At 44.3% G+C, this 16,493-nt stretch overlaps 1 protein-coding gene across 4 annotated transcripts in view; it reads right to left on the bottom strand.

Moving 5' to 3' along the window:
• Positions 1-16,493, bottom strand: part of DCTN2 (dynactin subunit 2) — a 133,454-nt gene that overhangs the window by 71,512 nt on the left and 45,449 nt on the right. For 2 of the 4 annotated variants that reach the window (XM_033937476.1, XM_033937478.1), the window contains one exon: positions 9,953-9,958. The exons of the other annotated variants lie outside the window; for them this stretch is intronic. In XM_033937476.1, the coding sequence (XP_033793367.1) occupies positions 9,953-9,958 (6 nt within the window). The remainder of the gene's footprint in view (positions 1-9,952; positions 9,959-16,493) is intronic. 4 annotated transcript variants of the gene reach the window in all.

Genomic DNA, 16,493 nt, shown 5'->3' with positions numbered 1-16,493 from the left:
TTAGATGCTGGGACTCTAGATCATTTACTTTTTTTCTGTCCCTTTGTCAATGCCTTTTGGAAGTTAATTTGGTCCCAAATTAATTCAATGTTAGAAAATCATGTTGCCCTATCCTACGATACTATCTTATTTGGAATGTCTATGAGATTCAAGAGTCAGCAAATAACAATAAACTTTTGTTAATACTGACGGGGGTTGCCATTCAACATATTACTGGAAATTGGAAGGACTATACTAAACTTAATTATACCTTTTGGTGGAATTCAGTTTGTCATATTTATAAAATGGAGAGAGTGCTTGCTATACAGCAAGGAAATTATAATAGTTTCAAAAAGATTTGGGGACCATTGATTACATATTCTAATGATTAGACACCTTGGACACCTTTTTATTACATAGGACTATATTTAATGTGGGGATGGGGAGGTATGTTATGTGATTTAATGGGTTTATTCCTGATGAATGGAATGGGTGGGGGAGGGGTCTTTTTTATATGCATTTGAGAATAATTGTTAGAATGTCAAGTGATTTGTACGAATTATCTGATTGAATTTTGTACACTTGTTGCAAGAGTTAAAACTGAATAAAGAATTAAAAAAAAAAAAAAAGGCTGCCTGTCTAGTCAGCTCACGTGGCTGTTTCCCCTTCTCTAGTGGCAGAGGGCGCACAAGGCTGCCTTCCTGATCCCGCGCCATTTCCGTTCTCGCGGGATTTTTTTGCTACTTCAGCTTGTCTGCGGTGTTTAAAGACAATAGACTGTTTTCAGTCCAATTCTTTATATGTGAAGTTGCAAACCATTGGACCCCTGAGGAAGGCATGTTCGCAGAAACACGGACTGTGTAGGGTCCAGTTGGATTTTTATCACAGTATTTTTTTATCATTGTACTTTTTTAATTGAATTTTCATGGTTTTATATGTCAGTGTTTAATAAATTATCTCCAGAACATCTGTATCCACAGTATTTGTTTTCATCGGTAAATTACATTCAAGTACATTAGGTATTTTTCATGTCCCTAGAGGGCTTATGATTTTTAAGCTTTGTACTTGAGGCAATGGAGGGTTAAGTGACTTATCCAAGATCTCAAGCAACATCAATGGGATTTGAGTCCTGGCTTCCCTAGTACTCAGCTGGTTGCTCTATCCATGTTTGATAATCAGCAAACTAAAAGCTAGTGGAGCTGAAGCCTGGTGGCTCTTTGGCAACCTACCAAAAACATTTCTAGGTAAATTATTTTATGGTTGTAGTTAAGTGTGACATATTATAATAATATGGGAGATATCAGAATGGAGGAGGGGCTAAAACCTTTTCACACCACTGAATTCCTATTTTGTTACTTTTTAATAATGTTTTAATATAGTACAGTATATAAGTATATCTATATACTGTATTTTATATATAGCTATATATATTTTCTTTCCAGTTCAATAGAAATAACTTCTTGATTTTTTAAAAATATAATTTGGTATAATTTTCAAAAATTGCTGGTCACTGCATCCTTCCACCACCATGCGCCAGACCAGCCCAAACAAACTGCTGCTCAGAACACATCATGACTTGCACATCTGCTTTCCTGGCTTAGAGGGAACATTGTTACAACCTGGTTTCTGAAGTACCCATCTTTGGTTATAGACTAACAGGAAAATACAGCATTGCAAGACATCATCTCACTATTTCTAAAATCATCAGAGCAATGTGCGCACATTTTAAGAGGATGAGCTAATAGGGGTGTCCTGTACATTTAACAAATTTTTGCACAATTCACATTTACACTATCAATATATTCCAACATGACAAGGAAATTGAAACTTCACGCCAATCAAATGCAAAATAATTTACAGAAAGGTTAAATTAGATTTATGTACTCATTTTCTTTCCTTGAGCTCTGCAGACTGGTTCAGATGCTTATTACCAGATGAAGACTAAGAACCAACTCTGATGTCATACAACAAGGTCACTGTGCAGTCCCCTGACACCCAATATTTCTCAGTCCCCAGCAGGTGGAAGGTCAGAAAGCATAGGGATTAACTAGAGAGTAGTGCTGCCTGATTCAGTGAAAAAATTTTCAGTTCGATTTAGCCCACTGAATTGATTTTTAAATTCGATTCCCTTTTCCTGCCCAATCAGGCACTTTTTTCAACGTCCGGCAGATTTATTTTGTAGCCTCTTCCCCCACCTCACTCCATTTGTCCTCTCTAACCCCAATGTGAACTGGTAAATTGATTTGAATTGGCAAATTGGGCAGCACTACTAGAAAGACAGCAGCAAGCAAAAAAAGGTGGATGGACAGGTCTTCTGGGCACCTTATTTCTCCAAGCCCATCTAGGAAGTACTACGTCTGGAGAATCCCAGGTCCCTACCACACCCTCTCCTGCTGCCTGATTCACATTTCCCCCAGTGGTGAGAAGTCTGGTGTAGCTGCCTATGACTTTGCAGTCAGGGCATGGGAAGCATTGTTAAGCCTATGGAGTATGCAGATGGTCCTGTCAGTTTAGGGCCATTGCCAGTATGTGAGCAAAGTACAGAGGAAGTTCTCGCTGGGAGAGACCACTCGGGCTGCCAAGTGTTGAACCAGAGATCCTGCAAGAGGTGCAGGAGATCATATCAGGGGCCACATTTGTAGGAAATGCTGCCATTTTGACTGCTGTTGCTGCTGACGACCCACTGGTGCTGTTTTCCCCAAGAGGTGCCTATAATTTATTCTGTTATTGCATAGAGCTATACAGGGATCAGACCTGCTGAAATTGAGAAATACTGAGTATCAGAGGGACCTTACTGCATGACATCACAGTTCTCAGTCCAAGCATCTGGAACAGGCTGGTGGGACAACAAGGAAATATAATTGCCTGGTACCACTGAAGCTGCAGTATCTATCCAGTGCAACTGGGGTATATAAAAAGTTTAATACATATTAAATAGCAGAATGTATCACAAAAACACTTTAAACAAAGTTTTCCAATGCAGAAACAGCTAAAGGTTCAGCCTGGATATATGTTAGTGATGCAGCAGTAATGAAATTTAAAGAGCTCTCATGATTGGCTTAAACTAAAATATAATATTTTGTGTTAACAAAAATGACCATCCAAGTAAACTAATGTCTTCTCTCACACTGTTTACCAATTTGCTACGTAGCAACAATGGGCAACCATCCCCTTTCTCCACCACTCTGCTGCACCTTGGTCAAAAGGCTTTCTTATTCAGGGTGGCCAAAATGAAACTTCAGTGGCTTTCCTCGAGTCATTACACCAGCTCTGCAGTGTGAGGGCTAGATGCACTAAAGCCTCCAATCGTCTAATGACTGTCGCTAAACCGATTTGACTGGTTTAGTGACCAATCATATTTGCTAACCCAATGCTCTAACAGGCTCACCGTGTGGTTTTCCTTGTGGTCCTACATTCTCTAATTCTGGCATGCAAACAAGGTCATTAATATTAAAACCAAGCATCTGATCGATGCCCTAAACTTGTATGCCAGAATCAGATCGGCAGGACCGACCCAGAATAGCTGAAAGGCTACATCTGTCAGTCTTCCCGATTTTTCATTTTTTTTCCATGGGCCCAGATGGTACACACACACACACACACACACACACACAATATCTTATCCATAAAAATAAATGCCATGCTGCCTCCTCCCCCCCCCCCCCCGAACCGTAAAATCCTCCTGCACCAGCCAAAATCAGCAGGAAAGATGCCCACTCCCTCCTGCCATCACGGAAAATCAGCAGAAGGGGTGCCTACAACATCTGTGCCCATAGAAAAAATTGAAAAAAACCAGGCAGACCGACCCAATTCTGGCATGCAAGTTTAGGGCATCGATTGGATGCCTGGTTTTACTATTAATGACCTCGTTTGAATGCCAGAATTGGAGAATGTAGGACTGCATGGAAAACCACGTGGTGAGCCCGTTTAGAGCACAGGTGTCAAACTGAAGGCCCGCAGGCCGAATCCGGCCTGCTTGGCCGTTTTATGCAGCCCACGGTCCAATGCCCATGGTGTTATCTTGTGGCTGGCTTCCTCCTCCTCACAGCTGCAGTGTGCATGAAACTGTTGCGACGTCAGAGAGAAGGCTTCCGGTTCAGGGACAGAACGCGCGAGGAGCCATTGCACGCGGCTTCATGCACACTGAGGCTGTGAGAAGGAGGGAATCAGCTACAAGATAACAAAGGGGCATCGGACTGCGGGCCGCATAAAACAGCCAGAAGATAAGACACCTGCCCGAGAGAAGCACAGCATGGAGTGAGGGAGACAACAAAGGAGTGAGAATGATTTTATTTTCGATTTAGTGTTTGAATTGTGTCAATTTTGAGAATTTTAATCTGCTGTCTATCTTTTGCATTTCTCAGGAAGAAATACATTTGTTTCTTTTTCTCTGAAGGTTGTACTGCATGCAGAGTCTTGAATCTTAAGGTTTCTTTTTTATATATTAGTACTTTTAGGTTTTGGTCCCATATTTGCATAGGGGTTAACTGTGTTCTGGTAGGAATGAATGTTGAGAAGCATACAGTGTGCTTTGTGTAGTTTAGTTTTGTGGTTAAACATTATGTGTTAACTAGTCTTTAAGCCCGTTACATTAACGGGTGCTAGAATATATGTTTGTCTTTCTTTCTTTCTGTCTCTCTCCCTCTCACTGTCTATCTTTCTGTCTGTCTCTCTCCCTGGCCCCTTTTGTCTGTCTGTCTTTCTGTCTCTCTCCCTGTCCCTTTGCCTTTCTGTCTCCCTCCCGCTATCTTTCTTTCAGTGTCTCTCTCCCTGTCTACTATGCAGCAGCAGCATTTCCCTCCCCCCACTTCCCTGTGCAGCAGCCGCATTCCCTCCCCCTCCATTTCCTTGTGCAGCATCATTTCTCTCCCCCCAACTTCCCTGTGCAGCAGTCGCAGCAGCATTCCCTCCCCCTTTCACCCCATCCCCCACTTCCATGTGCAGAAGCCACAGCAGCATTCTCTCCCCCTCCACTTCTCTGTGCTGCAGCAGCAGCATTTCCCCCTCCCCGTGGTCTGGCCGGCTCCCTTAGTCTCTTGCCGGAGTTATTTTTAAGTTTAAAGGTGCTGCGGCGGCTCTGCTCACGATCCCCGCCTGTATCGGAAGCCTTCTCCGACACAGGTACAGCTCGTGAGAGGAGCCGCGGTGGCAGCTTTGAACTCAAAAATAAACTTAAGGGAGCCGGCCAGACTGCAATATTATCTTGGTGTCCGTGAATGTGAGGCTGTTGTAAGCACGCATGTGCACTACTGCCGGCCACAGACCTACAGATCATGGATCACGCAGGTAGGAGTGCGCATGCGCGCTTAGCGTTTTATTATGTTAGATAAGATTATAAGTGTATGTATATATAAAAAAGGAATGGAAAATAATTTGTTATAATTAGTACTATTATGGGGGCGGGGTCTGAAGCAGAGATTGGGTGAGGTCTGGCCCGCGACTTAACCTGTGTTTTGGATTTCGGCCCCTTAATGTGACTGATTTTAACACCCCTGGTTTAAAGCATCGGGTCGGCAAATACGATCGGTTGCTAAACCAATCAAACCAGTTTAGCGATGATCATTAGACAATCTAGTGCATTTAGTGCATCTAGCTCCAAATCGCTCTCAGAGCGACTGGTTAGACGGGATTCTCTGGCCAATTTTCAAACAGCGATTGATTCACTATCAAGTTTGCATGCGAATCATTTGCATGCAAACTCACCGACTCAATCACAGCCTCCTGTCACTGCTGTCAGAGCTTCTGCCGGTTTTAAAAAACTTTTTTTTTAATGGCACAAATATTTTGCGTGTATTACACATGCAAAATATCTGCCCAATAAAAAAAGTAAAAAAGCCCCCTGCAACAAAGTGCCCCCTCTCTCCCCGAACCAAAAAAAAATGGCAGGAGGGATGCCTACTCCCTTCAACCACCACATACACCCACCGACGCTCCCCCTATGCGAATATGGCAGGAGGGATGCCCACTCCCTCCTGCCGTCGGATGAGGTCCCCCTTCATTCTGTACCTTTAAAAAGTCGGTAGCAGGAAGGGTGCTCAATCCCTCCTGCTCCTCCACCAACACAGGCACTGATTGGCTGAGGGGCCTGAGGCGTCTGAACCGATCAGGGACTTCCTTCGGGAGGAGACTAAGTTTCCAAGTTTATTAAAATTTTCATAAAACATCTATCATAAAATCTAAGCGTTTTACAGTAAAAAGGGGAACACAAACAAGAGACTAAAAAGGCAGGACATAATAGGAAAGATAAGGAGGGAGAACTACAATGAAGAAAAAAAACAAAAGGAGGCCAATCAGGGATTTTCTTAGGCTCCTCCCTAAGTAAGTCCCTGATTGACTCAGATGCCTCAGGCAGGCCCCTCCCAAAGGAGGAGCCCAGGCACCTGAGCTAATCAGGGCCTTAGACCCTTCCCCGTGCATCACATGATGCACCAAGGCGGGGCCTAAGGCCCACATTGTGCAGGAGGAGGCCAGAGGGTCTGAATGGGCACCCTTCCTGCTCCTGATGTAAAGGCAGGAGAGAGTGGGCATCCTTCCTGCTGGGTTTTTTCAGGGGAGAATTTGTAGGCAGGAGGGAGTGAGCATCCCATTGCCGTTTTTTTTCCTTGGGGAGCAGGTGGGTGCCTTCGAGGGCAGGAGTGATTGGGCCTCCCTCCTGCTTTTTTCTTCGTGTGGAGGGCCTTCATGGCAGGAGGGAATGGGTATCCCTCCTGCCATCTTTTTGGGGTTCAGGTGGGTCACCACGATTGTTGGGGGGGAGGCTGTCGACGGGGGATTTTTTTTCTTTTTTTGAGGGGACGACGACAAATATTTTGCGTGTGTAATACATGCAAAATATCTGTGCCATTAAAAAAAGAAAAAAAAAAGAAAAAGAAACCCAAAAACCCCATGGCAGTCGGGTTTTAGGATCATAAAACCCGATACAAAATAGCCAAGCAAATGCTAGTGAATCAATCGCTCAATTGCATGGGGTTTTACAAATTTGCATAGCCGGATCTGAAAATGGGCAATTGAGGGGAAAAACACGTGGTGGGTCATTTTGTGAATCGGGTTGGTTAGCAGTGATTGTCGCTAAACCTGACTTTAATGAATTGGGGCCTATTTGAATAAAGTTGGAATTAAGTATGGTAACATCTATGAGGTGAAAATAACCAGGTGAATCCCTGGAATGGTGTGGTGTCTCAGGGTGAGGAAGGATCTATACTTCTACTAAGACTAAGTATCTTAATAAAAAAAATTCAGTCTGTAACTTAGCCTGTTGTTTAGATTTCAGTCCCTATGTGATTGAGTTTGACACCCCTGATCTAAGGCATCTAATAGGGACATAGAGCATCGCCAGTGACGAGGTAAGGAGGCTCCAGTTCAAATACGAGACACAATATCTTAAAATCTTAAAATTTTTAAAATCTATCCTATACTTTACAGGAAGCCAATGAAATTGTAAAAATAATGGTCACATGTTCCCTAAGATGAGTTCTACCCAATAGGCGAATAGCTGTATTTTGAAGGGTTTGTAGGTGCTTTAACTGTCCAGAAATATTCTTGCATATGACCATAGTTTAATTTAGGCAACAAAAAATGCATTCAGGAGAGTATGGAAGGCCTTTATCTCCAAAAAAACTCATAATCTCCCTATGTTGCAAAGTCCCAAATCCTCTTTTTTCTACAGCTGAAACTTGTTCCTCAAAAGTCAGCTGAACATCAATTAAAATGCCTAGATATTTAATGCTATCTACTAATCTTATGTAATGATGATCCAACTTTAATTTGAACCGAGGCCTATCTAATCCCCAGTAATATAGCAGGCAATAGTTTTAGAAATGTATACCAGCCAGGTATTCATACCTACTTTCTGGACCATTCTAGCTAAAGGACTTAAAAATGTTGAATAAAATTGGTCAATATTCATAATGATTTAAATGGCCAGAAGCAGGCACTGACTAGTTAAATCGCTTGTTCGGGGCTATCCAATAATTTTCAGCAGCACTTAACCGATTAAACGATTCAAAGCCAATATAGATGTAGAACAGTGTTTCGCAAACTTTTTCAAGCCCGCAGCACACTAAACTCAGGGTTGTGGCTGGAGAGCCCCCCGGGCATGCGCGAATGTCGATGTGATGACATCACACGAATGTGTGACATCATTGCGTCAAAATCCGTGCATACGTGAAGGCCCTCCAAACGGGGCCCTCAGCTTGCTAACTCTGAAATTGGTATGCTATGTGGGGCTGGGGGGACCAAGAGGAAGAGAGGTACGGAGGGACACTGGCACCGGCTGACTGCCTAAAGGACATGCCTCTCGTGGCGAGAGGTACATCCTGTAGTCAGCTGGTGCCTCTCCGCCTCCTCACTGGCATCTCGCAGCACAGCACACACTGATGAAGAAGAAATAATTGGTAACAAAAAGTATCTATATATCATCTGCATAAATAAATTCAACTAAACCTAAAAGCTCCATCAGCGTCAATAATGAGGAAAGAGAAATATTAAAAAGCACAGATGCTTAAAGCCACCACTGCTGCCTCAGGTCATCATATGCCTCCACTTTATCTGCTAACAAGCCAGGAAGAGAGCACTGAAAGCAGCAATTACTCCCTGTGCTACTAATAGCCCTAAAATGGCCCCAACACTGGACAGTGCTGTGCTCTTTTCAAGGGGCTTTTTTTGGGGGTAAGGAAGAAGATGCTGGGAAAGTGAAGGAAAGCAAGGGGCAGGGTTGTCAGCTTCAGAGAAACCTAGATTTGACACAGACTAACCATCTGCCACATCAGTGACTTCTGGAAAACCTATCCCCTGCCTCACCCCTTTCCCACTATCTGACCCCATTCCCCCACCTCCACAGCATTTTCAAGCATTGAGATGATTAAATAGGGACCACTTTCTCCATAATCTATGTGGCTCTTCTTGTGAAAGAGACTGACATTTTAGATTTTATTAAACATAGCTATTCTTTTCCCATAAGCTCAAAGCATGTAAATTGTTTTCTGGGTTTGACTTGGGGGCAACTTGTAAAAGCAGTGAGAAAAAATGATGAAGACATCATCATGAGGATGCTACAAGATATGAACCAGAATCCATATAAGAAACCCCAGACCTGCTGCATGAAGCCACCCTATAGCCATCTCAGTCTGAGAAATGCATATAATACCGTAATCCACTGCAAGGACAATAAAGTCCTGATTCACCCACAAACACTGCCATTAAAAAAAATATGCTAAGATCAAACTTGGTGTTAAATTGCCCAATGAAATTGTTTAGATGTACACTCTTACTATTAAAGTTATCATGCAATTAGAACATGGATGAGTTCCAGAAAATCAAACTGAAATAGTAGCATTTGCAAGTCTTTAAAATTACAGGAAAAAATATAAAGATTAGTCACAAGAGAGAACTTTTTATCTTTACCATAGCTAGAACACAACTTATGACTTCCATGTCCAACATTTCTCCGATATGATCCCTCCCCCCTTCAAAATAGAACATTCTTTTCTTTCCATCCTTTTCATATTTGGAGATTTAAAAAAGGAACCATCCACATCTAATGTGCTCAAATTATGCTACAGAGCATAAAGGAAGCTGTCACAAGGTAATAGCCGTTCCATTTTGCCTAATAAGGTAGATGTCCAAGTACAGAAACCATTAAAACAAACATTTAAAATGTTTTTCTGCAACAAAAATGTATCAGAAATGAAGATTTTTGACAGTTGTTTTCTAGATTTAGTAGTCCATTTGAATTTCAACTTTGTGGTGTTTGTGGTGAAAGCGAGTAGTCTGTCTATACAGGATCCCAAAGTTTAATAAATTTTACACCAAATGCATAGTAAGGTACTATGTTCAATTCCTAGGTTTATTCTGGTTTATAAAAGATAGCTTTAAGCATTTAAAAAAATATGCCCACACATTTGGTAAAGACAAAAGGTTCGACAACACATACTGCTACAAACACAAGCTGACAGAATATCACCAGAATGCTTACCAGCTCCTTGAGTTCCCCCAGAGGTGAGAAAAGGTTATAAGAAAGAGAAACACAGAAACCATATTAGCAGATTATTCCATGCACTAAACCATTTTATAAATACTTACACCAACAGGAACCCCAATGGACACTTTCATGAACTTGAAAATCCCCAGGGCTGGAACAAGGGGGTCACAGATATTCATTCACATGGATAACGTTCGTTAGAGAAGTGCAAAGCAAGGTTAGTTGGCACCATAAAAGCTATGCCGATTTTGAGTGAGTGCTACAAACCTGACAGTTTTCTTCTGTAAGAAAATCAGGGGTTCTAAAGGGAAGGAGCAACAGGTAAAAGAGAGGTAGGCACAGCACAACCAAGGAGGGAAGGGCAAGTACAGGCAGCAAGCAAATAAAAGATGTAACATGCAAATGTTAGTCCTTACGATAGCCACATGTGCTGTGAATACAAAATTTAACACAGAACTGACCTGCTAACACTGACCTATCCCCAAGATTTTTGGGATACCTGTAATAAAATTCTCACTCATGAGATCCCATCTGCATATTTTTTTAGGTTTGTATATTCTTGTTCTCCTGAAAACCACAGCAGTCTGTAGCTTACAAGGACCACAGAGCTTTCAGTGCCCTTTTAGATGCACGGTGCTACGGTTCACTAAGGAGTCATGCATTTTTCAAGGACCCGTAGAGGTCTTGCAAGAAAAAAAAAAAGTGGTCATTTGTTTCTTTTACCCCCCAAATTTTAAAAGGCTCGTGCAATACATTCTTGCAAGACAAATTCTCTAAGTGGGCTTGAGTAACGCTACTGAGCAATAAAGCAAACATCTGTAAAGATCTACAAAGAAAACCGATTCCTTGGACTCGGTCTCTTCACCTTAGAAAGTGTAGGGTGAGTTACAGCCCAGCGCTTCTCAGTTCTGCCTTTGGACACCACCTGCTCTTTGAACAGATATTTCCTTCAATTCACTGAAGAGGCAGGAGTGGGGAAAATAGCGCTCCATTTTTTTTGTTCAATAAACACATTTGCAGAGACTGCAGTGACACCTGTTTGACTACCAGTTGGTTGTTGCATTTGGGCAGCCTATTGACATGAAGCACAGTGACTATGGATGTACCAATATTTAAACTTGACAAAGTCATGACCCTATTCAGCAGATGGTCAGCATGAAGCCAAAGAATAATTCTATACCTCATAAAGGGGTCCTTTTACTAAGCTATGCTATGAAATTGGCCTGTTGTGCCCTTATTCGGGGCCTTTTCCACATGCCAAGCCCATTTCTAATACAGCTGTCAATAAGGGCATTTTTCAATTAGTTTAATCAATGGCCGTGTGCTGGCGTTAGCATTAGTGCTGCCCAATTCACCGATTCGAATCAGGTGAATCGATTAAAAAAAAAAAAAATTGGTCTCCTGATTCGATGACCGACCCTTATCCCCGTGCCTTCCTAAAGCAGGAGCGGCAGCGTTGCCTCTTGCTGGCTGTCCACTGCCGCTCCTGCTTGAGGGGGGAGGGTCAGTCAGAAAGGCCTGCATGTTCCCCCAGTTTCCCCACTATTACTTTAAACAGCTTATATAGCAGCCTGCAGGATCACTATAGCGATCCTTACAGCTGTCCGTTATCCTCAGCGCAACGTTCTCTCTGCTACAGTTCTGCCCCTGCTCTGACGTCAGGGGCAGGATCGCGGCAGAGAAAACATGCCGCTGAGGACGATAGCCGGATGCAGGGATCGCTATAGAACCAGCGATCCTGCAGGCTGCCATATTAGCAGGGAAGCTGGGGGAACATGTAGGCTTGCGGGGGGAGCAGGCCTTCGCGGGGAGGAGGAAGAGTGCCTTTACGGCGGGGGTCAGGCCTGTGCAGAGGGAGGAGGAGGAAGGAGTAAGAGAGGGGAGGGGAGATGCCAGACATGGGGTGAAGTGAAGGGAACAGAGAGATCAAACCAAAAAGAGAGGGAGGAAAGCAGATGACGGAGAGGTGCTGGACTAATGGAGAGAGGGATAGAGAAATGCAAGACCACAAGGGGAAGGGTACAAGAGAGACAGATACTGCTCCAAAGTAGGTGGGCAGGGTGCAGGATGGCAGGAGAGGATAGTAGGAGAAAACCTGTACCTGGGGAAAGGGATACAGGAGGTAAGGAAGAAAGAAAGAAGAAGCTGGATATGGGGAGAGATAAGATGCTGGGCATGGAGGGAGCGTAGGAACAGGGACACAAGGGGGACAGTAATGGAGAGGAGAATAGGGACAGGGACACAGAAGAGAGATGCTAGATGAAAGGAGAGATGGTGGATCTGTGGATGGTGGGGTCCATTGCTGCAGCTGCGGGGGGGATGGAGATGAACAAAAGGAAAGATGCCAGACCTCCGGGGGAGGAAAGGGAAACAGAAGGGGAGGACAGAGATGGAAGATGGATGGTTAGCACGGAGAAAGAAGGAGAGCCTGATCAGAAGACAACCAGAGCCTGGGACCAACATGATTTGAAAAATGACCAGACAACAAAAAGTAGGAAAAATAATTTTATTTTCTGTTTTGTGATTACAATATGTCAGATTTGAAATGTGTATCCTTCCAGAGCTGGTGTTAGACCGCGTACGTGAGCTAGGATTTAACAGAGAGAGGAAAAGTATTTTTTTTGTTTATTTTGTTTACACCACAGCGCCAGTGTGGGTAGGAGAGGGCAAAGGGGGTGAAGAAGCTATAAAATAAACCCACCAGGATGTTGGAAAAAAAACACCCAATTGGGCAGGAAAATTGAATTGAATCGAATCGAAAAATCGATTCAATAGGCTGAATCGAATCAAAATTATTTCCTGAATCGGGCAGCACTAGTTAGCATTAGTGTGTGGCCATTAAAAAAGTTAAGGAGGAAATAAGGGCTCCCGAGTCAAGTCTATGTTTGTGCACTAGCTGAACAGCGCATCCATGTCCATTCTCCACCCTGGCAGACTGCCTCCACAAAACTTTCAAATAATAAATTACCACATGGTTGGTTGGCACAATATAGATAATAAAACTTAGTAAAAAGGTCCCCAAAACTTTAAGAACATAAGAATAGCCTTACTGGGTCAGACCAATGGTCCATCAAGCCCAGTAGCCCAAACTCACGGTGGCCAAACCAGGTCCCTAGTACCTGGCCAAAACCCAAGGAACAGCAACATTCCATGCTACCGATCCAGGGCAAGCAGTGGCTTCCCTCATGTCTCTCAATAACAGACTATGGGCTTTTCCTCCAAGAAAGTGGCCAAATATTTCTTAAAACCAGCTATGCTATCTTACTCTTAGTCTAGAGAATGACACGGGGGTCACATTTTTCCCTATCCCCACAGGAACTCAAATTTCTCCACCCCGTCCCCATGAGTTTTGTCACTGTTCCTGTCCCATTCCTGTAAACTCTGTCTTAACCACACAAGCCTCGAACACTTATGATTTTAAATTGTGTAGATGAGGACGGAGCTTGCAGGGATGGGGCAGAGATAGGAAAAGAACTCTCTGGGACAGGACAGGAAAATGAGTTCCTGCGGGATGGGGAAAAATTTGTCCCCGTGTCATAGAAACATAGAAGATGACGGCAGATAAGGGCCATAGCCCATCAGGTCTGCCCACTCTACTGACCCACCCCCAAGTCTACTATCCTAGGGATCCCACACCTTAGCTTAAGCCTTTAAGGGCTCTTAAATTCTTGCACGCTGTTTGCCTCGACCACCTGCACCGGGAGCTCGTTCCAAGGATCAACCACTCTCGGTGAAGAAATATTTCCTGGTGTCCCAATGAAATTTCCCGCCCCTGAGTTTGAGCTGATGCCCTCTTGTGGCCGAGGGTCCCTTACCACAACCTCTGGCAAAAGTGTTCCAGAGCTTAACTATTCTCTGAGTGAAAAAATATTTCCTCCTATTGGTTTTAAAAGTATTTCTCTGTAACTTCATCGAGTGTCCCCTAGTCTTTTCTAATTTTTGATGGAGTAAAAAAATAAAATAAAAAAACGATCCACTTGTACCCATTCTACTCCACTCAGGATTTTGTAGACTTCAATCATATCTCCCCTCAGCCGTCTCTTTTCCAAGAGCCCTAACCTCTTTCCTCATACGAAAGGAGTTCCATCCCCTTTACCATCTTGGTTGTCCTTCTTTGAACCTTTTCTAGTACCGCTATACCTTTCTTGAAATACGGAGACCAGACCTTAATGCAATACTCCAGATGAGGTCACACCATAGAGCAATACAGGAGTATTATAACATTCTTAGTCTTGTTAACCATCCCTTTATAATAATTCCTAGCATCCTGTTTGCCTTTTGGCTGCTGCCACACATTTGGCGGAAGGTTTCATTGAAATGTCTACGATGACACCCAAATCCTATTCTTGGGCACTAACCCCCAAGGTGGATCCTAGCATCCAGTAACCGCGGCTTCGATCTTGCGGCGGAGGTTTTTCGGCCTATGTCCCGGCCTGCAACCGGCTTTAAAAAGTGTTCCAAGTACCAGCGCGCAATTTCCCTGACGGACCCTCATCGACGCTGTCTTCGGTGTCTCGGGCCTCAACATCTCCCGAAATCGTGCTGGCCTTGCTCAACACTTACATCTCGTGCTTTCAAGCGTCGTTGCTTCCTGTGGGAGCAGCTTTTCAGCATGGAGTCTTCGATGGAGCTTTCACCCTCGGCATCATCCGATGCTCTGCAAGCTTCCACTGCGAGCCTCATCAAACCTGCCTCGTTTGTACCGGCTATGTCTTCGACGCCTGCTGCAGTGCCTTCCTCTGTCTCTTCAGGTCAGGTAGCACATCAGCCCATTCCCCCGGTGGTGCTTAAAGTGCCCAAGGCTTCTAAGTCTAAGCACTCTCACACTGCCTCGAGGGAGATCGAAGCCCGTGCAGGTGGTCCCATTGGAGACGCGGATCCATCCTTGCCGGCTTCGTTCCAGACCTTGTTAGAGAAGCAATTCATTCAGCTCTTTACTACCATGGGGCTGAAGCTTCTCTCGCAAATCCAGCCTGGGCATGCAGAGGCCTCCCGCGAGGTCGAGCCGCCTCCTGTGCCTCAGTCGTATGCACACTCTCTACAGGGAGCAGAGTCTCTGCGAGTGTCTGGTCTGGCATCTCGGCATGCATCGCAAGGAGCAGAGTCTTTGCCCTTGCCTCCGTTGGAACCCGTACACTTGATACAAGGAGCAGAGTCTTTGCGAGTGCCTCGAGGTTCTTCCACTCAGCCTCCTCTGCTTCATTCCACAGCCTCCAGCCCTATCCATTCTCTGGGGGCTTCGGTGGGGACACGCTCTCCTCGATTGTCAAGGCCTGCTTCAAGGCACAGCTCGCATCATCGATTGAGGCATTCTTCAAAGCATTCATCCAGGCATGCCTCGCCTCAACGGAAGCAGCCTTTCCTTCAGTATTCCCCACTGCCTGCTTCGAACCTCGAAGACCCAGTGGGTTCTTTTTCTCCATCCAGGTCTCCTTCTTCATTGGAGCAAGCCGCCTCGACTTCTTCGAGTCCCTCTCGAGGCCAGACTTTGGCAGATCAGCTGTCTTTTTCGTCTCTTCTTTGTCAGATGGCAGCTGATTTGGATATTCAATTTGACACTGGATCTAAGTTTTCCAAGGAGTATCTCGAGACCATGCATCTTCCTCAACCTCCTGCTGAATCCCTCAAGCTTCCTCTCCACAAAGCTTTTCGATCAAACCTTTGTCCGCTGTCTGGAAACTCCTTATTCCATTCCAGCTGTTCCAGGCAAATTGGATTCCAGATATAGGACTGCTCATCACAAGGGGTTTGACAATGCTCAATTGTCTCACCAATCACTTCTGGTTGAATCTTCTTTGAAAAGATCTCACCCTTCCAGGTATATGCCACTGTTCCTCCAGGCAGGGAGGGCAAAACGATGGACAGGTTTGGTCGTCGCATCTACCAAAATTCCATGATGACCTCTAGAGTCCTCAATTATAATTATAATTTTCATTTTGAATTCTTTCTCTCCATCCTTCAAAAGTTCATGCCTTATCTGGATTCTTGTGCGCATTTTTAATATCAGGAAGTCCTTGCATCCTTGTCCCAACTTCGGCTGCAGCTCCTTCTGTCCTCCTATGATGCTTTTGAGCTGTCTGCTTGAGCTACTGCTTGCTCGGTGGCCATGCGGCGCTGGCATGATGATTTCCCTATTCCCCCCCGTACGGAAACCGATGCGCTATCTGGGGGTTCACCTGAGCGCCCAACTTTCCCTTATGTATCGCTATAATGTTCTTAATCATATTGAAGCTATCTGTGCCCTTTGTATTAAATGGAAGGATTTGCCGCTGTCTCTTTGGAGCCGGTTCTACTTTCTAAACTTTTAAACCCCTTACAGATGGTTCATTTGTGGCTTACTACCAAAGACGAACAGGTCTTCAAATCTATTTTGCTCTCCTTTATCTGGCGGAACAAGATAAACCCGGATGAGTTTCAACACATTGTCCCTAGACGTACGGCTGGGGGGGGGGGGGGTTGAACCTCCCGGATATTCGTTTGCATAATGTAGCATCCCTGAAGCGGTTTGTGCATGAAGGCATCACGGGAAATTACA

The sequence above is a fragment of the Geotrypetes seraphini genome, chromosome 3, assembly GCF_902459505.1.
Source record: "Geotrypetes seraphini chromosome 3, aGeoSer1.1, whole genome shotgun sequence".
Lineage (NCBI taxonomy): Eukaryota > Metazoa > Chordata > Amphibia > Gymnophiona > Dermophiidae > Geotrypetes > Geotrypetes seraphini.
The sequence above is the reverse complement of the archived record's forward strand: the minus strand, read 5'-3'. Positions and strand labels throughout refer to the sequence as shown.